The sequence below is a fragment of the Pituophis catenifer genome, unplaced genomic scaffold, assembly GCF_029215685.1.
Source record: "Pituophis catenifer annectens isolate HBS135680 unplaced genomic scaffold, rPitCat1.0.hap2 SCAF_2, whole genome shotgun sequence".
Taxonomy (NCBI): domain Eukaryota; kingdom Metazoa; phylum Chordata; class Lepidosauria; order Squamata; family Colubridae; genus Pituophis; species Pituophis catenifer.
The window spans coordinates 224,895,780-224,921,229 of record NW_027256882.1 but is presented as its reverse complement, the minus strand read 5'-3'; the positions used below and the strand labels follow the sequence as shown (position 1 = coordinate 224,921,229).

Here is a 25,450-nt window from a genome sequence, read left to right as displayed (position 1 = left end):
TCTGACATTGTTTGCTTTTGCAAAATAAACTCCTGCAAAATTATAACCTGACGATAAAAGGAGTAAATATATGAATGTTTGTTTTGGATATAAACAAGGCTAGACTATTTTGCATCACTGGCCAAAGTCTTTGTGAGATAGTACAGGTAGTCCTCTACTTACAACCATTTGTTACAACATCATAACTGTTTGAACTTACAATGACATTGAGAGAAGTAAGTTACAACCAGTCTTCGCACTTAACAACCGTTGCAGCATTCTACAGTCACTGCTCAAAATTCATGGGCTTCTCAAACAGTTGTTGTATTTACAAAAACTGCAGCATTCCAGGAACAATGTGGTTGCCATTTGCCAATTTCCCAGCTGGCTTCTGACAAGCAAAGTCAATGGAAGAAGCCAGATTCCCTTAATGACTGCTCTATTCACTTAAACATGCTAAAAAAAGGTCATAATATCAGGTGCAACTTTATTTTATTGTTTATTATTTATTGGTTCGATTTATATGCCGCCCTTTTCCGGAGACTCAGGGCGGCTTACAATGCGTTAAGCGATAGCCTTCATACTTTTGTATATACCTGCTTAGTAGGGCTTTCGCCCCACCCCCCAAAGCGGTGTTCTTTTTTATACAAAGTCATCTTATTGCCCCCACAAACCGGGTCCTCATTTTACCTACTTCGAAAGGATGGAAGGCTGAGTCAACCTTGAGCCTGGTGAGATTTGAACTTGCAGTAATTGCAGGCAGCTGGTGTTACTTAACAGTGCTTTAGTCTGCTGCGCCACCAAGGCTCTTACTTAACCACCTTACTTAAGTGTAGTTGAAAGTCTAGGATTACCTAGACTTACCTAGACTTTCATATTTTCTTATAAAAGCCTTTTACAGCAGATAGTTTCTGGGGTTTGTTTGCTACAGTAAGATGATTTTTTAAAACAACAATACTAACAGACCAAAACTCTTTAGTGGAAGGATTAACTCATGCTAAGGCAGAATAAATCATGATTTATAGATTAAATACAATCAATTGTAAGTGATTAAGCAAATGATAACCCATTATAGAATGTGTGAACTCAAAACTGGATGATTGTTCTTTTTCTAAATTCTCAAATTGGTCAAGAATTATGTAAACCTTTTCAATCCAAATTAATCTCTATTTCCAAAACAACTGGAACAAGAAATGTTGCTATGCTATGAGGTGGTGAGGAAAACCTATAAAGGTTTTGTAGATCTTAAACTTCTTATAGTATAACACAAGTGTTTTTACCGCCAGCAGTTTTTTTTCTGTGTGTGCTTTTTTTTTTTTTTTTTCCATTTTACAAGTGATGTTTACTTGCAAAGCCATGGTCTGTTTTTGTGGTTTTCTGCTTTCTGTCAAGCTGTGTTGGCAGAGATAAGTGTGATCTTCATTATGCATGTTGACTTATATCTAGATTACAGGCTAGCTGTCTTTTCAGATATGTGGCAAATATATAGTCATTGGTGGACAAATACTATATTAAATAAACAGTTGTTAAAACACTATGTTCTATCTGTTTATTAATTTGTTACTTAACACTTGATGTGTTTCATTTCACATAAGGCTTGAAAGAAGTCTCAAGAGAATATATGGTGTATGCTATATATGATATATTTTATATAACTTATTATTAACTGGGGGCACAAGAAAATGAAATTAATATTTCAATGTTTCCAGAAATGTAATTTTATTTAAAGTGGATTCAATTTAATGAAGGAGAACTATATTAAATTTAAACTTATGTGAAGGTGCGTCTGGCATAAAAACATTTTCTTTTTTGTCAGTTAAAAATATTTTACCAGCAATTTTCGAAGGAGCATTCAGAACTCTCAGGCTTTATCTCCAAAGTTCAGTTCTAGCTCTATCTTTAGGAAACCTCTGCAGTGAATTTTCTTAATTAAGGAGAACATCCATATTCAGAGCCAGAGTAACTGAATACCAGAGGTTGGCCACAGACTGTAGTGTTGTTTCTTCATAATCTTTGCGAAAGTTTACCAGAACAATTTGGTTATCCATTACTAAAAATTGAATAACTACAATCTATGTAAAAAGGAATTTGACATGATTCTTCAGTTAGTTTATCCCACCACAAATTTTAGTTACTTTTTGCCCAACTAATGAGCCTTATCCTCTTATTTATCTACCTACTTATGACTTCAGTAAGCAGTTATGAAGCTATTTTTTTTTTCAGCAACTGCTTTATATTAGCCAGTCTCTTTGCTTCTATTTCTACCAAAATGTACCTTATAGACAAATGAATACTCTGCTCTGTGTTTCCACAACATTCATACGGCTTTCAGGAACATCACAGAAGGTTAAATAGATGAACATTCATTAGCAACAGAGCTTTTGTCTAGAGGTTAGAGTCATGGTTGCCTCCTGGGAGTCCATGAACATTAGTTTTTTTTAATTATATTCAAAGGTGAGTGAATGTGAAGTTTGGCTCATCATGCACTTCTTAGAGCAGTGATAGCTAACCTTTTTGCCATTGCATGCCAAAAGTGGGGGGAGCTCGGAGGGATCACATGTGTGCGTTCCTACACCCATAATTCAATATGTCCCAACCCCCCGCACATGCGTGCGTGACCTCCTCCCACTTTTGGCACGGTAGGCCCAATAGGCCCATTTTTTTCACCCTCCCCAGGCTCCAGAGGCTTTCTTGGAGCCTGTAGAGGGCAAAAACGGCCTTCCCCACCCCCCACGGAGGCCCTCCAGAGGCTAGAAATGGCCTGTTTCTCGACGTCCAGTGAAAGACCTATTGTTCACCCTCCCCAGGCTCCAGAGGCTTTCTAGGAGCCTGGGGAGGGCGAAAACGGCCTCCCCCCCCGGAGGCCCTCCAGAGGCCGGAACCAGCCCGTTTCCTGACTTCCGGTGGGCCCGGAAGGCCCTAAAATCAGCTGGCCAGCACACATATGCGTGCTGGAGCTGAGCTAGGGCAACTCTCGCATGCCCACAGATATGGCTCCGTGTGCCACCTGTGGCACGCGTGCCATAAGTTCGCAATCACGGCCCTAGAGGAACTACCATCGGTTGAAAGTACATCTCCTCTTTTATGAATATTACATTAGGATTGGGCAATAGTTGGGCATTCACTTGAATATTGGGCAATCAAATAATCAAATAATTGGGTTCTATAACAGAGATTGGGTAATGGGGCCTTCCAGATTATACAGGAGACAAACGTGTATGAGTCCCTCTCAATATACACAGGTACTCCTTGACTTACCATGTTTCCCCGAAAATAAAACCCTGTTTTATATTGTTTTGAGCCCTGAAATAAGCGCTTGGCCTTATTGCCATGTACTCAAAAGCCCGATTGGGCTTATTATCAGGGGATGGCTTATTTTGGGGGAAACAGGGTACAACAGTTCATTTAGTGTCCATTCAAAGGTACAACAGCATTGAAAAAAATAATTATGACCATTTTTCACACTTATGACTGTTGCAGCATCCTGATGGTCGTGTGATTTACATTCGGATGCTTGACAACTGACTCACATTTATGACGGTTGCAATCTCCTGGAGTCATGTAATCCCCTTTTGTGACCTTCTGACAAGCAAAGTCAATGGGGAAACCAGATTCACTTAACAACCATGTTACTAATTTAAGAACTGCAGTGATTCACATAAAAAAATATGGTGAGAAAAGTTGTAAAGTGGGGCAAAACTCACTTAACAAATTTCTCATTTAACAATGTGAATTTTGGGCTCATTTGTGATTGTAAGTTGAGGACTACCTGTGTAATAGTGGAAAATGGAATTAAACTTTTTTTTTTAATTTATTTAATTTGATTTATATGCCGTCCTTCTCCAGAGACTCAGGGCGGCTTACAATGCGGTAAGCAATAGCTTACTTACAATATACTTTTGTATATTTATACAAAGTCAGTTTATTGCCCCCACAAACTGGGTCCTCATTTAACCTACCTTAGAAAGAATGGAAGGCTGAGTCAACCTTGAGCCTGGTGAGATTCGAACTTGTGACGAAATGGGGTTGAGGGGTACCCCGGACCGTGAACCAGCTCATGAGTAAACAGTCTGAGACTGAAATGATTCTGACAGAGGCGTCTTGTGTAAAAATATAATTTACTTTAAAACATTTAAAAAGCACTAGGTCTTTAAGAAAACACATTAAAAACAAAGTCTTATCTGGGTATGTGAAGCAAGGCTATCTCCCTAGATCCCTCTCCACAATACCGAAACAGTTCACAAAAGAATAAAGCTAGCATGAAGGTAAGCAGCTTCGGCGTCGATACATCATCAAGGCCATCATGGTGGGAGCAGCACGAGCTTCACAGCTGAAAGTCACCTGAAATGAAATCAGTTCAAACAGCAAACATTGCTTGAAGCTTATGGGAGGAAGAAGGTCCAGCAACAGCAATCCCGATGATAGCTTGCGTGCTACAAAACAGCAAAAGGCAAGCATCCATGGGAGTCTCTCTGTAACGACGTCTGGAGTCCTTATCTGCATTCTTCTCCCATCTGCGGCGTTGCACCAAGCTTCCTGCAGGAGCTGTGCATTTAGGCCTAGAAGACTAGGCCCGAGTAGCAAGCAAAAGGTCCTTGCTTATATAGGGAGTTAACCTGCAATTAACTAGGGCGGGAAGGCTTGCAGGTAATTGCCAACAGCAGATGGCTTGATTAAAACCATACTGTTTGTGAGTAGGCAGATAGCTACAGCAATCCTGGAAACACTCGTGACAGAACTTACAGTAATTGCAGACAGCTGGTGTTAATCACAATGCTTTTAGTCTGCTGAGCTACCAGACCCGTTTTAATATCTGTACTTTCCATGAGAATAGAACAAAGCACAGGTAGTCCTCAAGTTACAATTAAGCCCAAAATTTCTGTTGCTAAAGGCAAGGCAGTTGTTAAGTGACTTTTGATCCATTTTACTGGCTTTTTTGGCACTGCTGAGCAAATCACTGCAATTGTTAAGTGACTCATGCAGACATTAAGTGAATCTGGTTTCCCTCATACTTTGCTTGTTCGAAGCTGGCTGGGAAAATTATAAATGGTGATCAGCTGAGTCTGGGACAGTGCAACTGTCATAAATACAGGCCAGTTGCCAAGTGCTCAAATTTTGATCATGTGTAAGTGTGAAAACCGGTCATACGTCCAGTTGCTTTTGATAATTGTTATTGTTTTCTTTTCTTTTCTTTTTTTTTTTTGTATTCAATCATTTTTTTATTTTAAAACAAAAATAAAACATAAAAACATCATCATTCCAAACAGTTACAGTCAGTGTATCGATCGGTTTGCATCCTTTTGTGCTCCCTCCTCTCTTCAAAATATCACTATACATCCCAAAATTATTTTCATATAAAAAAAAAAAGAAAAATCCACATAATTTAACTCAGCATCCACATATTGATAATTGTTATTGTTGTAGAGTTCTTTGAAACAGTAAAGTAACTAAGACAATAAATATAAAATTATGCATATGTATTGCTATTTTACATGAATAATTTTAGTAAGCACAGAATAGTTCGTTCTTAGTGTGAAGCTACCTTCCGCTACCTTTCAGGAGAAAGCAGAATTTGCTTGGAGAATATATTACCTGATTTTTTTTTCTTTTATGGATATATTGGCACTCATCTCATATAATGCATTCTAGGTGGTTCACAACCAGGAATAAACAAGGCTAGAAACAGATTCCTCTCAGATCCTCCCAGATCAGTTCATATCTTATCCCAATGTTTGGCGGAAGAGCTGAGTCTTCCTTCTGGAAAACTAAAAGAGTAGAAATTTGTTGTATGTCAGGTGGAAGATCATTCCAAAAGGCTCGGAGCACCTCTGAGGAGAGAACATTTAAGAGAGAGGCCGACCGTATGAAATCTAGTAGGTTGCTGCTTTCGTGTAAGAAGCGCTGAGGCACTTTGTGGTTGAAAAGATTACACAATGACATCACCATTGCCCAGAGGACGCCCGGTTGGGGGCTCCTTTCATTTCCCTATTAATTGCCCACTGAAGTAGTTCCTATTTATCCTCTCACAGTTTCAAACTGCTAGGTGGGCAGAAGTTGAAGCAAATGACACAAGCTCCGGGTGCTCTTCAAGGGGAGACCCATGTAGAGAGCGTTGCAGTAGTCAAGGCGAGAGGTGACAAGGGCATGAGTGACTGTGCACAGGGAATCCTGATCAAGAAAGGGCCGCAACTGACGAATCAGGCGAACCTGACAAAAGGTCCCCCTGGTTACAGCTGTCAGATGTTCCTCCAAGGACAGCTGCCTATCCAGGAGGACTCCCAGATTGCGAGCCCCTTCTGTGGGGGCCAAAGACACTCCCCCAATAGTCAGTGATGGAGTCAACTGACTATATCGGGATGCCGGGAGCCACAGCCACTCAGTCTTGGAAGGGTTGAGCCTGAGCCTGTTCCTCCCCATCCAGATCCGCACAGCCTCCAGGCACTGGGACATCACTTCAAGGGCATCATTGGGGTGGCCTGGGGTGGAGATGTACAGCTGGGTGTCATCAGCGTACTGGTGGTATCTCACCCCAAAGCCACGGATGATCTCGCCCAGCGGCTTTACATAAATGTTGAACAGAAGGGGCGAGAGGACCGATCCCTGCGGCACTCCACAGATAAGAGGCCTCGAGGTCGACCTCTGCCCCCCTGCCAACACAAACTGCGACCGGTCGGAGAGAAAGGAGGAGAACCACTGCAACACGGTGCCTCCCACCCCCAACTCTTCCAGCCGGTGCAGCATGATACCATGGTCGATGGTATCAAAAGCCGCTGAGAGATCTAACAGGACCAGAACAGAGGAGCAACCCCTGTCCCGAGCCCTCCAGAGATCATCCACCAACGCGACCAATGCCTTTTCCGTGCTGTGCCCAGACCTGAAACCCGACTGGAACGGATCTAGATAAGATGTTTCCTCCAGGAATTGTGGGAACTGTCGCGCGACCACACTCTCAACAACTCTCAACATTGTTTAGTTTATGGCTACATAACCAACATCTTGCAGCACTTGTTTTCAGGATAGTTACCATCTGCTAAAGCATTTATTGAATAGTTGAATAGTTCATAATTCACAACATATCTTGATGCTGAAATACCCCTTTTTGAGTTGTGAATAGAATTTTTTGGAATCACAGATTTCTAAAAAATGTGTGTTGTTTTTTATAGGTGTGCCATTGCCTTCTTCCTAAAACTAAGAGACAATATCTAGCTTGAGATCACTCAGCTGCTTTCATGTCTAAGGCAGAATTTAGGATCTCCCTGTTCCTAGCATGGGGCTTTGACCACTACATCAAACTGGCCTTCTAAAACCATGCTGCTGAATTTTAGCATTTCATTTTTTTTCCCTTTCAAAAATGAAATGCTATACTCCTATAGGAATAAGAATAGAAGGCCTCAAGGGGTCAAAATATTCCCACACTTTTCTCAATTTCCAACTTTTCTTTCTATTGCTGCCAAATTTCACTGTAGTCATTTCAATCTATTTTTCAAAATTAGGTTGAGACAGAAAACAGCTTGGCTCATACACACTACTCACCATTAAAGCCCATTAAACATTTTCATTCCAAGAATAACCTCAAATCATCAGATTTATTTATTTTATTTATTTTTCTTATACTTACATGCCGCCCTTCTCCCAAAAGACTCGGGGCGGCTCACAGAAATTAAAACAATGAAAACAATAAAAATAATTACTAAAATAATCAATTAAAATCTCCCAATTAAAAATCACCCATCAGATCAGCAAATTTGTTGGAAAAGCCATGTCTTCAGGTCATGGCGGAAAGAGTGGAGATCGGGGGCGGTCCAAAGCCCCGTGGGTAACCCATTCCAGAGGGTCGGTGCGCCCACAGAGAATGCCCTCATTCTGGGCACCACCAGCTGACATTGTCTGGCCGATGGCACCTGGAGGAGGGCAGTCCTATGTGAGCGCACAGGGTGGTGGGAGGCAGGCAGAAGGTGGTCCTGCAGGTACCCCGGGCCCATGCCATGTAGGGCTTTATAGGTAAGTACCAGCACCTTGAAGCGGATCCGAAGGACCAGTGCAACTTGCGCAGGAGAGGTGTAACACGGGATTAACGGGAAGCTCCCGTAACAACCTGGGCGGCCGCATTCTGGACCAGCTGGAGCCTCCGGGTACATCCCAAGGGCAGCCCCATGTAGAGGGCATTGCAGTAGTCCAAACGAGATGGCCTCTTGTGGCTTTTCAGAGGGTTAGAGTTGTGTCCCTAAATCTTAGAAACTTTCTCACCCCTTATTCTTATTCAAGATGGATTTTCTGTTGTGGATTCTTGAAAAACATCCAATTGTGTTTTTGATGTCCACAAGTAAAATTAGGTCATTAAAAGTTTATCTCACTTAAAGTACATTTAGGGGTAAATAAAATAATACCTTTATTAGTTTAAAATGAAAGGGCAAATTAATGATAGTTGGGCAGCAATTTAACTTTTTTTATATTCTCAACCTGCAACTATATTTAATAACTCTGCTACTATCTTTATCTCAAGCGTCATTTGATCATTTCAGAGTCGAGTTATATAAAGAGATGCAAATGTCTAAAACTCTCAAAGCACTGATCTACAGGACGCTATTTCTAAATTTTATTCATAGTCTGTCAGCTTTATTTTTTTCCTGGATTGTCTTCCTGACATATTTCACCATTGTGTCCAGACATAGCACCTCAAATGCTGGCTTCCATCATTGTGGCCACTTGGCATTTACGAAGTATTATTAAATACCTTCCATAAGAATAAAATTAGAAACTATATTAACATAAACCTGGTCTGTCTATGGTGAAAAATTGGACAGTCTGACATATCATTTTTTCCTCTAGAATTTCATCTGTCACAGAAATCAGTATCAATCTACACTTGTGCAAGATTAAAGAGCCTTGCTTATTTGGCTAAGGCATCCTGAAGCTAAAAATATAATACAAAATCCTATCTCAGTCAGGACTGCTATGTTTTGCATGTTGGAGGTGAGATCCAAAAGTTCTCCTTAATATCAAATGTATCCAACATACTGTAAACTCATTAACTTGACTGTGACGAAGCATTTATCTTTAAGAAATGCATATATTTTGCAGGAGCCTACCTATTCTTTTCTGAACCATTACACATTAGATAATTCAGTATACATTACTAAAGCTAATAAGAGTGTCAGATAGAAAAGTTTTTCATGTAACAGTTCAGTGTGGGTGGACTCACTGCCTTTCAGCTCCTTATCTGTCATATAAAAACTCCCTGATACCCATTTTGTAAGCCTGTATTTTGCAGCGGCTACAATAGAGCTGCATTTTACAATACTGTATTGAAGGGATCTCTTGTAGCAAATATCTTGTGGCACTTTAAAAGCAGTCACATTATTATTGTATGAACTTTGGATTATGTCATCAAGTACATGTGAAGAAGGTATTGTGACTTGTTTAAGTTCTGAAAAATGAGCCTTCTGCCTCTCAAAGCAAATTAACCAGAATTAAAACCGAATGGAATAAAATGTGTTAGTTCTGGGAAACGTTAAAAAACAGAACCCTGCATACGTGTTCATATAAGGCAACATCAGGTGTCAGTTGAGTGCATCACCACTTGTATGGGGTGCCAGATTTTTGTCTTCGGTTTATGCCTTTGGGAAAGTTGCTTAATATTCGTGCAAGAGATGAAGCAATAAGGACAGTCATTTACAAGGTCCTGGGACAGCAAAGTCCAACGCCCTTCCCTTCAAGCATAACTACTAGACTTCTGTCCTCAAAGTCCTGTCTGGCCTTGATTTGATTTGATTTGATTTTGGGGCTGCAAATGATTTTTGGTGTTGAAGAAATGTTAAATATGGTTGGATTTTTGAAATTTTCAGTGATCTCTTTTCTCAGTTACCATGTAGTAGCAGAGCATACATATTTACATTTTGCTGGATTTAGTCTTTTTGAGAAGTTGGTTCTGTACTATAAGAAACATTATTTGCTTCAGATTACTTAGAAGGTCAATTGAGAGTCAGTGATCCTATAAAACTATATCATCAGCTTATGTTAAATTCTTAAGAGTTTCGGAGAGAGAGAGAAAGAGAGAATGCATTCATTTTTGGAATGCTGGACTGCCCTGAATAAACCAAATGTATAAACTAAATCTAAATTAATGCAAAATATTCTAGATATATAGAATATATATGTGTTAGAATATAAAAGTGTTTACAGATTTTAATTTTAATATCTTGCAGGAAGATATGCTGAACAGAATGTAAAGATATCATGGCCTTACTTACAGTGACAGATATGGAAGGAACAGTATCTTCTACTATTCATCAAAATGGTGGCATTGTTGGAAATTCTACTATTTCTCGACCTTCAGAGCAGCTGTTTCGAATTTACCTTTATAATTCCCCAGGAAAGGCAGAAGGTGACTATCTACTGTTTCCAGCTGGAGAGTATGTTGCAGAAGAAATTTGCGTGGCCTGCTGTAAGGCTTGTGGTAAGAACATAACTTTTTTTAAAAAAAATAATTGTACAAATAATATATTGTCTTCCTTTGTTAGGATTTAGTAAGAAACAACCTTGTACTTTGGGGTTTGTTTTGTGATTTTTTTGGAATCAAATGAATGGGTCTGTTCAACTCCTGAAATGGACCCCTCCCCCTTTCAGTATGCAATGGTAGCTCATCGTATTAGTCTTGTTCAGACAAATTTTGTATTTGTTTTCTTTCTTTCTCTCTCTTCTTCTTTCTCTTCAGTTTGTACGCCACCTAACACCTCCAAAGACTCCCATTACTTCCCACTCCCTTTCTCTGGCATAGTCAGCAGAAAAATTCAGTTTCTAATTTATCCATAGTTCAGTCGCAAAATCACATTCAAATGTAAAACATAGTGTCTTTATAGTACAGCTACAGAAATTGTGCTTTCAGTAAACCTTGGATAAGAACTGCCAGATGATTTTAGGACCCAATGGGGGAGTTTCACACTGGAGATGGTAGACTAATTAAAACCTAATCCCACCCCAGCCACCCAGTGTGTCCCGCTCCCTCCTTTGCCATGTTGTGTTAATGATGTTGTCTGCTGTGCTATTTTATAATAGATGATTTTAAAGTTTTTTAATGTTTTTATGTTGTAAGATACCCAGTCATTAAATACAAGATGGGAGGCAAATAAATTTCATAATAAATAAACAAAATACATAAAAAATAAGACTAATCAAAGTTTATGTACAGTGCTAAAATAAAATAGCAAGTTATATTGATCATGCCAAAGGAGGAAATGGGAACTCATTTATGTATCTCTGAACTCTAATTTAGAGATACATATTACGTATCTTTTTATTGATTAAATCCTTACCTTTAGTTTATGGTATCATATGTAAAATAGATTAAAAAGTAATTTAACTCATGCTGTGATACATGATCTGAACAGTTACTTCCAAAATCATTTTTGAGAACAGTGCCAGGCATCTTTGTTATCCAGTGAGTAATTTGATAGCAGTTTTTGGAACACATGAGATCATGAACGCAGTGCTTGTCTGCAATTTGTTAAAGCAACGTTTGGAGAGGGGTGTGTGTGTGCTGCTAAGATTATGCAACTGTTGTATGGAGTTTTCCATTGTAGTTTGTCATCCTGGAAACAGATAAAGACTATTGGAGTGGCAGACAGATGCTATGTTCACACTTCTGTCTTTGGAAGCACCTCTTGCAGAATTAATATGAGGCATTGATTACTTTAATTTGGCAAAGATTTGACAGTTAAAATGCCCATCCCGATATATACAAGAAATAACTTCACGGCTGACTTACTTGGAAGTCTTATTACTGCATCATTTATTTACCACTGTAACTCTGAAATTAGTAATAGCATTTATACTGCTTCACAGTGCCTTACAGCCCTCTCTAAGCAATTTACAGAGTCAGCCTATTGCCCTCAACAATCTGGGTCTCATTTTATCGACCTTGGAAGGATGCAAGGCTGAGTCAACCTTGAGCTGATGAGACTTGGAACTGCCAAACTGCAGGCAGCCAGCAGTCAGCAGAAGTATCCTTCAGTACTGCATTCTAACCACTGGGCCACCACAGCTCTTGCAGTTCAATTTGGATCATGCCTCAAATTGTCTGAAACTAATACTTTGGCCGCTTTCCCTAGTGACAGGAATGAATTTGTATAGACCAAAAATAATATTTTGCCTATACGGATTTTCAAAGCAATTTGGGTCTGTAAAGTATGTTTTTTGCAAGACATGGTATGGCATGGCACCTGAATTAATCTCTTCCTGTCTCATATCTCATTGACTGTTTGCATACATTACAATAAGCCATAATGTGATTTGATGGATATTGGTTTATAGCATGGTTATATTATATACTATATAATACAGTGGTATATATTAGTTTAATATTGGTTTGATATAAATGGTGACCCTTACTATTATGGAGGCTATTTTCAAGCATATGGCTGAACGTGTGATTGAATATGAAGTTGTTGGTTTTTTTTTTTTTTGCTTTGACCCTGCCTCCTACTGGCATGTAATATCAATTTCTCTCAGGAAAAATTGACTTCACACTGGAAGAAAATCCTTGTTTTTGTCTTGCGGTGTGTGTTTTCCTTGCATAAGAAGAGCAATAGGGGTATGACAGTAGGCCTGATTTCTATGTACAAGAGCTAAAGTATTGAAAAGATAGGGGGTGCAGGCAAGCCCAGTCCCCAATATTCCTGAACAGTGTATTTTGCATATTTTCTGAGAAGTTCTACAAGTGGTTTCTAAGTATGTTTAACTTCATACATTTACATTCCCAACTTATCCAGGTTTCTCATTGTAGATAACTTTTTGTGACCACCTTCCTGATGATTAAGTGGAGAGCTAGAGGACAGAATTCGTATTTATATACACACATTCCACATTTTAAATTGTAAAATATGCAGGGAGATGCCTATAAATGCTTGCATAAAACTAACTTTTCAAGTCAAGTTGTATTTGCAAATTTTACTTGTTTGTTTTAAAGGAGGGGCCCTGATTTAAACATTTTGGCAGCAGGTAACTGACTAAACTAAAAAAAAAAACTTAACAAGATAGCATTGTTTGCATTGTAAAAACAAGATTTGCTAACTTTGGCAGTTGCTACAGAAAGCAGTAAGTGAAAGTATTTGGCTATGATCAGTGTGATGGCAAGAATGCTAAAGGTCACAGACGTATCTTAATCCTCTGTCTGACTTGGTTTTAATCCCAGATACATAATCATAGTGCCAGAATGCTTTTTTGTGTCTGAATTGATACTTAGTTTCCATATTAAAATTTCTGCAGAGTCATGGAGGAGAAGGGATGGCAGAACCTGAGGACAGAGTGAAAAGAGGGATCAGCCCAGAATCCCTATGTAGCCATAAGAGAACTGACTCCAACCTTCCTTGAGTGCCATTGATCCTTATCTAAGTCTATACAGGTGCCAACCATTAGTTAAGAAGATTCCTGTGTGTAGGCTTTTAGCAATAAATCAGTTTAATTGAACCTTCATGTATGGATCTATTCTTTTGCTCCTGATGGGGGCAGGTTGCATAGCTACAGAATATATCCAGTGAGCAACATTAAAAAATATTCTAGGATGAGTAAAATTCAATATTTGTAGTTTTCTTTTTATTAGTAATAGTAAGCATTCTGTTCTTTTTCACTCAAATAGGGTAAATTTTCTCAATATGAAATAATTACCAAATAACCACATAAGAACAAGGTGGTTTTTTAAAATTTTGCTATCTAGTCACATTAGAATTTGTCAGGTTAAATGTCTAGCTATCTCACACAACAACCCCACAGCCCAGCAAGAGTTAACAAGTCACATATCCCATCATCCCCATAACCACACCTTACCTCCTGACTCCTCCCTCTGGGTATAAAACCTTCCACCATGAGGTCGTCCAGCAGTTCCAGATGTATATCTGCAAGGGAAAGAACAAAGGTCAGTTAGATTTAATGGAATAGGCCTAGGATTGATTCAGACCTGTAATAAAAGAATTTAAGAAATACATATGCTTGTATTGTGAGTTATTGGGTCAGATCCATCCCTATAACAGAATTGTTCTTCATATCTTATAGATCAGTTATAGATCAGCTTTCACAGGGTTATGATGGATTTTATTTAAAAAGAATTGAATGAACCATAAAAATCCAAACAATGACATGCTGAGAATTATTTAATATTCATGCATTCATTTATTAGTATTCATTAATATAATATATTAAATAATTTATAAGGCCACCCAGCTCTAGGCAACATACATTAAAAACAGTAGTATAATATAATACAAATGCCCCCCCCCATCAAAAAAAGTCTGAAAGGAAACAACCATTAAAAAACAATAAGCCATGTGGGACATTGGAGATACAGTCAGGTTTCAGAGCTGTTTTGACCATGGATGGTCTAAGGGAGAGGGGCAGTGTAGCTCAAGGAGAGGATGATATATCAGAAGACAGAAGCTTTGGCAGAGAAAGCATGTTTCCTAGGTCCCATCAGATGGATGGGACCTGGAGCATGCCACCTCTAGTCAATAGAATAGCCCATGCAAAAACCATGGAGAACAGCTGGTCCTTTAGCTAACCAGGCCCTAAGCCACAAAGGGCTTATTGGTCATAATTAGTACTTGAATTATATCCTTCCCTTGACTGGTAACCATTGCAGCTCATGGAGCGAAGCTATTACAGTGACCTGATGAGATATACCCAAAATATATAAAGTATGTAAAGTAAAACATATTTTATTTTAAAGTAATTCCATTTCAAATTTGAAGCCATTAGTCTGAGTTGAAAATCGATTGTTTAAACCATTGTGGTGTCAGCGTTCCAGAAAAACCCCAACTCCAAGTAAAGACACGGAAGCAAGCATTTTTCCAAAGTTTTCTTTACTAGAATAGGTAAACTGGCACATCTGGGAAACCCGAATCTGAAAAGCCCGGGTTTTCCTTCAGTAAGTCAAAGCTCCCAAAACCATCTCCTTTCTCCCCAGTCGATCACATGCTACAATCAACATCCGTTCCATCTTGACCCAGCCCCCTGACCACTCCTTCTCCAGATGCTGGATCGCCCTGACCTTGACAGACAGGAAGAATGCTATTATGTCTACTAACAACCTCTCTCCTTAATCCCCCCTCCTACTTTCCCACACATGAGAAGGTGGCAGCATCGAAGCTTCCGACCTAATATGGCTTCCAAAGCTGACATGTGGAAGTATTTTGAGCTTGAAATGCTTCCAAAATAATCCAAAACTCAAAGCCTTTGTATACCTCTCAGAAGAAACTATCCGTAATTGGATTATATTAATAGTATTTTTAAATGTTATCTTCTTGGTAATATCTGCTAACCCCCATATTTGATTCCATTAACATTGCCAATAAAAGTTCAGTTGTTTAAACATACCCTGAAAAGGCTTAAGTATATATATTCCAAGGAAACTCAAAATATCCTGCTTTGTATATAAGCGTGCCACTTGATGTGAAAATGCACTAATTGGTTTGAAAATACTATTCTTTAAAGTTCAAATAGCACAGTCCTGCAGCTTTTCACATCTCACATTTATTGCCTTAGCTCATGTGCTTTTCCAGATATGGTGCTGACTAGTTTTTGGCATTATTTGTCCAGGAAATAGTATTTAATTTCATGCCTTTCTTTTAATATCTATTATATGATTTTTAAAAATCCTCTGTATTGCCAAACACTCCTTACCCAACATGGTAATTCCTACATTTCTACTTGAAGATCTACTAGCATTATCTTCTTAATAGATAGGGAGCAATAATTACATTTATGTTAAAATTGTAACACTAAGGGGCTGATGTATAACGATTAAAAAAAATATTTGGTGAACAACAACACTCTAACAACCTATGTCTAGAAAAACAATTAGAATGCATAATTCCTGTTCAAGTCAAAAGCCCAACATATGTAACCAAATCGTTCAATCTCTTGAATTCAGTACCTGGATGTTTGAATCATCATTAAAGATGATAAACTATTGCATTGTTTTAATTATTATAAAATATAAATTCAAAATTATAAATATGAACATGGTCTCTGCTGACTCATAACTGAGTAAAAGTTTGCTTCTAGAACAGCAGAAATTTAGCTCAAAGTGGAGAAAGCAGCTAGGAGAGAAAAATAAAGGCACTTTAAAAGCACTGAGAGGAAGAAGTAGAGAGGTGTTTTCTGTTTTAGTTTTGAAATAATTGTAGAGATCAAAATGCGATATGCACACCTGACTAAACTACATAAATATGCACAGGACAGATCTCATGACTGAACCTTATCATTAGTTGTGTGAGAGAGGTAAGATATTTATGCTGCTTTTTGTTTTGGACCTAATATCTATAATGTACTGCATGCCTATGTTTGGGTGTAGTGTACACAGTAGTCCGAGGACTACCTCTTTATATCAGTAATTCCTCAGTCCCACAACTTGTCAGTGCTTAACAAAGGGAATCTTGAATTGGCGTTGGAAACCAACTGACAATACAGCCATGTAGCAGTGGTGACACATGGGCAGACAGTTTTCAAGGTAAGTGTTCTTGCAGCGGCATTAATTATTTTTTGGGGGAAGGGGGGGGCTCTTCTTTCAGCACAGGTGAAGAAGGAAGCTGCACTTATTGCTCCCCTAGTTAACTTGTTCTTTCGTTAGAAATCCAGAGGCTGACTATCTTGAATAGGGGTTCACAGCTGTGAGGGTGACAACCTAGAAAACCAAAAGTCAACCCAACACATCCAAATCAAGTGTCTTGCATACCCTTACGCTTGAAGATTCATGCCTACATCAGTAGAAAAAGGAATATTGAATATATATTTTACATAGGGATACTAAAGCAGGGATACTAAAGCACTTGCTTAGCATCACAAAACTGTTCTGAAAACTGCTGGCAGCAATATGTAGTCTGTGTTTCCCACAAGCAGCAAAGCACTTATTCTCAAACAAAACAAGGTACATGCAGCTGTATTGTGGGTGTACAAAATTTTCAGAACACACATATTTTGACTTTTGCTCAAAACACTAAGGAAATAGCTGCTTTGAAGTCAGCATATTTCAAGCTCAGAACATTTAGCACAAAGTCTGTAGAGATTCTCAGTCATCCAGGTCAAGGTTGTCCCAAAGGTGGCAACTGGATTTTCTTGTTTTTTCTTTTGAAGACGTTTGCTATACAATTTGGGATGAACACTCTTTGAATGGTGTGGGAGTAGGAATGGATTTCTAGAGGAAAAATTGCAGACTACAGGAACCAGGAGCACTACTCAAATGACCCTGAAGACACAGATAAACCTCCAAGTGCTTCAATGACCCTCTAAAAGGATGCAAATGACCAGCTGTCTGCAAAGAATATAAAACCTTCCATTTCCCACTATCCTGTCAGAGCTGAAGAAGCTTCTTGAATGAGAAGCTAAATGTTTTCAAAAGAAAAAAACGAAGTCCAATTGCCTCCTGAAAAAGCACATTTGGGAGAACATTTAGCATACTTTTACCAGCTCCACAATAAAATGTGAGGACTAAATCCTCTCCATTATTCATTTTAAGACATCATCTTGTAAGACAAGATGGTGAATTACCCTGGAGGAATAATGAAACACTGAAAGAGCAGAACAGTGAAAAAATACGTAATTAGGATCATATTACCTGGTTCCATACTTCTTGGCATAATTTATTGCTACTTAGACTCCTTTGTAAGGAATGAGAAAGTACATTAATAAATAAGGTTTACTTGTCATGAATTAATTATATCCATAATTTATTAAACCAGTTAGAACTGGTTTCCAAAGCAGCTTGCAATTAAAATATCCAAACAGATACTTATCTCCATCATAAAGTATAGTTATGTTTGGAACAGTTTTTTAATCCTAGGAGTTGCTGACTTCATCTTGATTCAAGGGGCTTCGCATAGAACAAATAGAAAGATCTGCAGATAAATTCAAGGGCCTCCTCAGATAATTTTATTATTCATAGTTATTATGTTAGCATTACAACCTAGCTTTGTAGCTGGAAGTAGAATAAAATATAGCTATCTGAATTTTCAAATTTGAGGTGGCAGATTGACATATGTTGATCTGTCTACAGGATTGATATTTCAACCCTCTGTTTCTCAATTCATAAAGACAAGATCAGTCTAGTTCATTGTTTTGTATTTTTTCACAATAATAGGCTTTTGAGGGGAAAATTCTGCAGGTGCAAAAAACCAAGTAGAAAAAAATTCAAATATGACTATAAATACATACATTCTTTCTAAAACAGATTTTTAATTCCCAATGTATTTATAGGACATTGATAATAATTTGAGCAATTGGGTTTAAAGGAATAAAGCCATTCAAACAATGTACTCTCTATATAAGGAAAAATGTTGACAAGGATTTGAGAAGAATTTGGGCAGGGGGGATTTTGCTATCCAATTACATATATTAAAATTTCCTAATTCAAGGAAGAAGCTGATTTTTGTCATTTTCTTGTTCACATTGAACTGTCCCATAGTGTTACAAGGATTCTCCTGCTTTCTGGGACAGATTGATGTAGCGTGGTGTCTGTGTGCATGCATGTGCATGTCTTAACTATAAAATTCCTGGAAATCAACTCTCATTCTGATCAGATGAGCATCTACTGGGCCAAAGAGCCTTTTCTTTGCAGAGACACACCATTAACAGTTTCCATTTAGTTTATCTTCTCTATTTTTAGCATGTGAATATATATCCAACTTGTGAAATCAAAGCCAGTAGTTAAGGGAGGTTATATAGTGACTGCTGTTAAAGGGACATCCAGTCCTATTCCTTTCTGTATAATGTTCGTTTATACCTCTTGTATTGGTATAACATTATTTAAAAATTGCTGAAAAGAATTACTGAGATATAATGCTGTCTGTCTAGATATTTGCTTTTAAAAATTTTTTATTGATAATCTTTTGAGATTTAAAATCCAAAGAAAGAGTGAAACCTTGTGGGTGCTGCCACCCTTTAATACCAAGTTCTATGTGATAAAGACTTTACAAATTGTGCTCATTCAACTGCCATTCATTCAGCAATTGTTCAAACTTATGACTGGTCCTCCTACTTACATTGATCACAGCATCGCCACAGTTATGTGATCATCATTTGATGGCTTCCTGTTACCAAATCAATGAGGAAACAAGTGGTAGGTTACAAATGGTGAACATGTGGCATCCTCACTTAACGCACAGTGATTTGCTGAATGATGAAAACTGGAAGTGCCAAAGTAGAACTCTGTCGCTAAGTAGAACAGTCATATGACCACATTGCTTAGTTATGGAAATTCCAATCCCAATTACCATTCTTAAGTGAGGTCTGTCTATCTCTTTTGCCTTATAGGGATCTTGCCTGTGTACCACAACATGTTTGCACTAATGAATGAGGTTGACCGATGTTGGTATCCTCCAAATTACACCTTCCAAATAGATGAATCAGCTACTGTCACTGTACTCTACCGAATAAGGTAATGCTAATTGTGGTTTAATTGGAAGTAAATGGGACTCTGTTTGGAGTGAGTTTGCAGTGTTTTGTTCCTGAAAACTAAGCTAATATTTCTGGAGAAGGTTTGTGTCAGAATTTGATTTTACTAATGTATCATCTTAAAGGACTTTTTTCAGTCATATATAAAGAAGGAACTTTAATCAGAGAACCACAGATATCAGTTAATGGTTTCTTTAATCTGAGTTTCTAATATGTGGATATAAATAAGAATTAACAGGAATGCTGAATTACCACCAGCTTATCAAATACTTAGGAGCTGAGGGCTTAGCTGTACAAGGAAACAACAGCCAATCACCAGCCATCAACACACCAATCAGCCAATAGGAAGGCACCATGTAAACACGACTCATAGAACAACCCAAAACATGTATTTCAGTAGAGAGAAATTTCCTGAAGATAGGCTCCAGCACAAGTCCGAAAACTCAGAAGAGTAAATCTCTGGTCCCGGTGGTTTACAAATCTCTGGTCCCAAATTCGACCTCATAAATAAGAGTGTTTCATACAAAGAGCAGTATATTTTTTTAGCCCTTTACTGACAATTTTGAACAGAGTCATTCAGAGATTTTAGGGTAGCATGGCTGATAAAGATTCTGTAAAACTCTGGGAATTTAATTTCATCCACCTTGAAATAGTTTAAGAGTGTCAGGATCAGTGCCCAATGCAAGCCTTAGTTGAAGGATATAGAGCATGGGTGTCAAACTTGCTGCATCACATTGCTGTCAGTTTTTTCCCTTCGGGGAGCTGGGGTGGGCGTGGCCTGCACATGACGCATCTGGCCCACAGGCCGCCAGTTTGACACCCCTGATATAGAGGATTTGCCATGGTGGCTCAGTGGTTAGAATGCAGTATTGCAGGCTAACTCTCTGCTCACTCCAGAAGTTCAATTCTGAGTGGCTCAAGACTGACTCAGCCATCTATCTTAGAATAACTTTATTGTCACTTTGAATGTACACTAATCGGCATACATTAAATGAAATTTCATTGCATACAGCTCTCAAAGGGTCTCCACCTCTAATATACACTACATAAACATGATAAGATAAATAAATAAGTATATAAATAAATACAAAATCATGCATGTACCACATATATTATATGACACGGAGAAACCACACAGTCTAGTTCGAATGTATACATGTACATGGCGATAGAAACAAATCTTGTGAATTTACCAGATGGATGCCATAGGGAACAAAGCTGTTACAGAATCTGGAAGTCCTGCTAGAAATACTTCGAAACCTCCTCCCAGATGGCAGAAGCAGATTGTAAAATGGTTGTGTGGGGTCTCAAACAATGCTTTGAGCTCTAAGCACATAGCGCTTATAAGCAATATCCTGAATGACAGGAAGCAAGCTTCCTATAATCTTCTCAGTTGTCCTTACCACTCATTGAATGGACTTTGAGGCACTGCTGCCACCAAACCAAACAGTGATGCAGTTTGTTAAAACACTCTCAATTGTGCCTCTGAAAAGGGGCTAGGATAGAAGGAGAAAGATGTGGTCTCTTCATCCGATGCAGGAAATGCAGACACTGGTTTGCATGCTTCATCAAGGATGACGTGTGGAGAGACCAGTTTAGATTGTTAGTTATCTGCACCCCCAGATACTTAATACTTAATACTGTTGACTACAGCTGCATCCTTGATACTGAGTGGAGTATGACCACGCCAGCTCTTTCTAAAATCTATGATGATCTCCTTCGTTTTATTAACATTTAGAACCAGGCTACTTTTATTGCACCAATCCACTAGAACCTTCACCTTTTCCCTATGCATCCTCATTGTCGTCCTGAATAAGACCCACCACTGCCGTGTCATCTGCATACTTCACAATATAATTTGTAGCAGATTTGGCACAGCAGTCATGGATATCAAGATGAAGAATAGAATAGAATAGAATAGAATAGAATAGAATAGAATAGAATAGAATAGAATAGAATAGAATAGAATAGAATAGAATAGAATAGAATTCTTTATTGGCCAAGTGTGATTGGACACACAAGGAATTTATCTTGGTGCATACACTCTCAGTGTACATAAAAGAAGGATACATTCGTCAAGAATCATAAGGTACAACATTTAATGATAGTCATAGGGTACAAATAAGTAATCAAATCATATTAGGAAACAGTCAATATAAGTCGTAAGGATACCAGCAACAAGGTTACAGTCATACAGTCATAAGTGGGAGGAGATGGGTGATAGGAACGATGAGAAGATTAATAGTAATGCAGACTTAATAACTAGTTTGACAGTGTTGAGGGAATTATTTGTTTAGCAGAGTGATGACATTCGGGAAAAAACTGTTCTTGTGTCTAGTTGTTCTGGTGTGCAGTGCAGACTCAAGACACAGCCCTATGGGGAAGCTGTACTCAAGAAGATGCAGTTGGAGACTTTTCTTCCAAGTCACACAAACGGGGGCCTATCAATAAGGAAATCCAGTATCCAATTACATAAAGGAGTATTAAAACCTAATAGGCCCAGTTTGTTCACCAAATGCTGAGGAATAATTGTGTTGAACGCCAAACTGAAATCAATAAACAGCATTTGTACATGAGTATTCTTCTCCTCCAGGTGTGCCAAGCTAAGATGAAGCACATAGGAAAGTGCATCATCTATAAAGCGGTTCTTCCAATAGGCAAACTGTAATGAGTCAAATGTAGGAGGAAGGCATGACAACATATAGTCTTTTACCAACCTCTCAAAACACTTCATCATATTGGAAGTGAGTGCAACTGAACTCAGTTCCTTCCTGGACTTCCGAGGTCAGTAAAATGAGACCCAGATTATTGGGGGGCAATATGCTGACTCTATAAATCGCTTAGAGAGAGTTGTAAAGTACTGTGAAGTGGTACATAAGACTAATTACTATTGCTATTTGTTGCCTTTTATGATCCTTATCATTCTTTTTACTCAGAGGTAAAATTCCGTCTTTATGTACCCTGCAGCATAAATGACTTACGGGCTAATAATAATTTCTGGTGCTTTATATGGCTCTAACCCACCTGGGCAATAGTATTCAGTAGTCCTCGTTTAACCTTCACTCATTCAGCAACCGTTTCAAGTTGCTATAGCGCTGGACAAGGGGTATGTAAGATGGATCGTCATAGATGCAGCCTTTGGTCATTTGATCGTGATTCATGCACTTAGTGACCATCTTGCAATTATGTCGAACCATCTTGTAGCTATGTGATTGCGATTTGTGACCTTCACTGTCAACTTTTGACAAGCGAAGTCAATGGGGAAGTGGGCAGAAGCCCACAATTGGCAATCACATGATCACAGGATGCTGCAATCATGTGGAATTTGACTAAAATGACAGCAACTGAGACAGCTGAAAATGTCATCATAAGTTGGCATAGTCACATGACATTGTACTTAAAGTTGTGCCCCCATGGCGATGGAGTTGCTGGTCATAATTATCACTGATAAGAGGACTACCTGTGGCTATAGGCAATCTTAACAACTGAGCTGTCACTTCCATTTGGCTTTTGCAGTTTCTTGTATCCTGATTAGGTCTGCAGTTGGGGAGGGTGAATTGTCACCCCAGCTGAGACCAAAACACCTCATCAAATCAAAACTTGAAATTATATGTGTCAAAATTAAGTCTGGGATATTTGGTACTGCCTATTAAGATTGGACATTAGGCAGCAGTGGGGCTTAGTATGTCAGGGGTGTCAAACTCAAGGCCCGCGGCCCACATCTGGCCTGCGCGGTTCTTATATCTGGCCCGCGGAGCCAACCTGGAAATAGCGAAGGACAGGCCCACGGTGCTTCTGCCAGTGAAAATGGAGCTCGGGAAGTTGCAGTAGGCCGTTGCTACCAAAAATGCAGCTCAGGCGCCCCTGACACGAGTAACGTCAAGCTGGCCACACACGCCTTACCTCCCCAAGTCAAACAACCCTGATGTGGCCCTCAATGAAATCAAGTTTGAAACCCGTGATGTATGTCATTGAGTGAAACAAAAACATTTCAAAGGGATAATAAAGGAAAAAGGAAAAAAATAATGTGCTATGTCAATAACAGTGTTTCATAAAAAAATTTCCCTCAGCATCGCTTTTAGTTTTTTAAAATTATATTTACTGTAAATTTGCTGTACCGCTTTTTATGATTATTTAATGGGATTTTCATATTGTATTATTTTTCAACATAGACTGCCAAATAATTCTGATTTTGAGTACCCCTGAGAGGATCCTGGAGGATCTCCAGGAGTCCTACAACCACATTTTAAGAAACTTAGCCTAGAACATTGAATCATGCCACAATGTAATTCAGGCTGTGATAGAAGAAGTATGACATACAGAATGTGAAGAGACACTTGTGCATTGTCAAAAATGGCAGTTCTTTTAGTATGTTAGGATTTACATCATTACACTGTAGCTTCTGAGCAAACAAAGTGCAGATTGAAGAGTCACTCTGCAGATATATTTATTTATTTATACCCTGCCTTTATTATTATTCAGATCTGAAAAATAATTTTGAGGTAATGTAAGTATTTGCCTCAAACTGGAAGAGTAGTTATTGGACATTCCCACATCATAGTGCCCACATGATGATTGGTCTTTGGTCTCATGCATAAGTGAAATTATTCCGTTCCTTATCAGATAGCCGATACGGAAAACAATCTACCTTTTCTTCACAGCTTCATAATGTAATCCGATAGCAGTTGTGAGAAAATTTTTTTCTCCAATCCTACAGAATCTAGAATTACATTGATATACATCAGCAGTTGTACCATGATTAATAGTTTTCTCTAGAGAACTACTGGTATATCTGCCTTCTCTTCTCACAAGCCATATTCTTAGATGTTCTTACTTTCTTCTATACCAGAAGTTTTTTAATCAGGAATACAAAGCTTTTTCTTAAAATGGGCTTAGGAAAACATTGAGAAAATAACAACTGCACCGATCATAGGGCTGTTTCAAAAGTCTGATTTTCAAACTTGACTACATTTAGCATAATAATTTATATTATAGTTGGTTGCATACTCATTGTGTATGTATATACACACACACACACAGAGCGAAATACGACTCACGCATCATCACAAAATCTCCAGAATTGTAAAGCCTACAAACTTGAAATTTGTCACGTATGTTCCTCTTGGCTTCTAGGTGCTCAAAAAGAAAGGATTTTTTGAAATGACCATCAGAGCATTAGTATTTCCTATATTATTATTAACACACACTGATGCTAAGGAGTTCTACTCCCCCTCCCAACCTGAAAAGAAATCTGTTCCAAATGCAAAACACAAGCATAGGAGAGGAGTTTCAGTTTTACTCTCACAGCAGCAAGCAGCTTTACTACAGAACAGTTGAGCTAAGCCACGGCCAGGCTTCTTCCTGTTTCCTTGCTCACACAGCAAATACTGTTTCACTTTCCAAACAGCCCTCTAATGCTAAGGAGTTCTACTCCCCTTCCCCATTTGAAAAGAAATCTGTTCCAAATGCAAAATACAAGCAGAGGAGAGGAGTTTCAGTTTCAGTTTTACTTTCACAGCAGCAAACAGGATAAGGTAGGGGAGGCTTCTGTGGGGCAAGCCTGTGGGAGAGAAGGAGGCTAGGATAGGATAGGCTTCTGTGGGGCAAGGCTGAGGGAGAGAAGGGGATAGGATAGGAGAGACCTCTGTGGGGCAAGGCTGAGGGAGAAAAGGGAATAAGATAGGGGAGGCTTCGGTGGGGCAAGTCTGAGGGAGAGAAGGGGGATAGGATAGGCTTCTGTGGGGCAAGGCTAAGGAAGAGAAGGGGAGAGGAGAGGCTGATCGTAACTACTTATTAATTTTCAAATTGTGTCGATTTATCAAGCCCAGTCACATAGTTATCTTATTTCAAATTGAAAACTACTTTGACATATACCGGTAGGTAGGTAAGTATACTTTATTGCGGTCATAGACCAAAGAACCAAAACATCCAAGGCACATAGCTGGCACACGACCAGACTGAAGTGCAGTACGGCAACAAGATCAGTGGTGGAAACCACTCCATCAAACTCACAGTTCATGTATTTTAAATTTTT

At 38.7% G+C, this 25,450-nt stretch overlaps 1 protein-coding gene across 4 annotated transcripts in view; it reads left to right on the top strand.

Annotated features, from left to right (window-relative positions):
- The window catches only part of JAK2 (Janus kinase 2), an 86,115-nt gene that overhangs the window by 19,536 nt on the left and 41,129 nt on the right, over positions 1-25,450 (top strand). For 2 of the 4 annotated variants that reach the window (XM_070938610.1, XM_070938608.1), the window contains exons 2-3: positions 10,185-10,435; positions 19,276-19,399. In XM_070938610.1, coding sequence (XP_070794711.1) covers positions 10,216-10,435; positions 19,276-19,399 — 344 coding nt within the window. In that variant the 5' untranslated portion in view covers positions 10,185-10,215. Of the gene's footprint in view, positions 1-8,896; positions 8,953-10,184; positions 10,436-19,275; positions 19,400-25,450 lie in introns of those variants that run through there. The other 2 variants (XM_070938609.1, XM_070938612.1) reach the window with 2 other exon arrangements.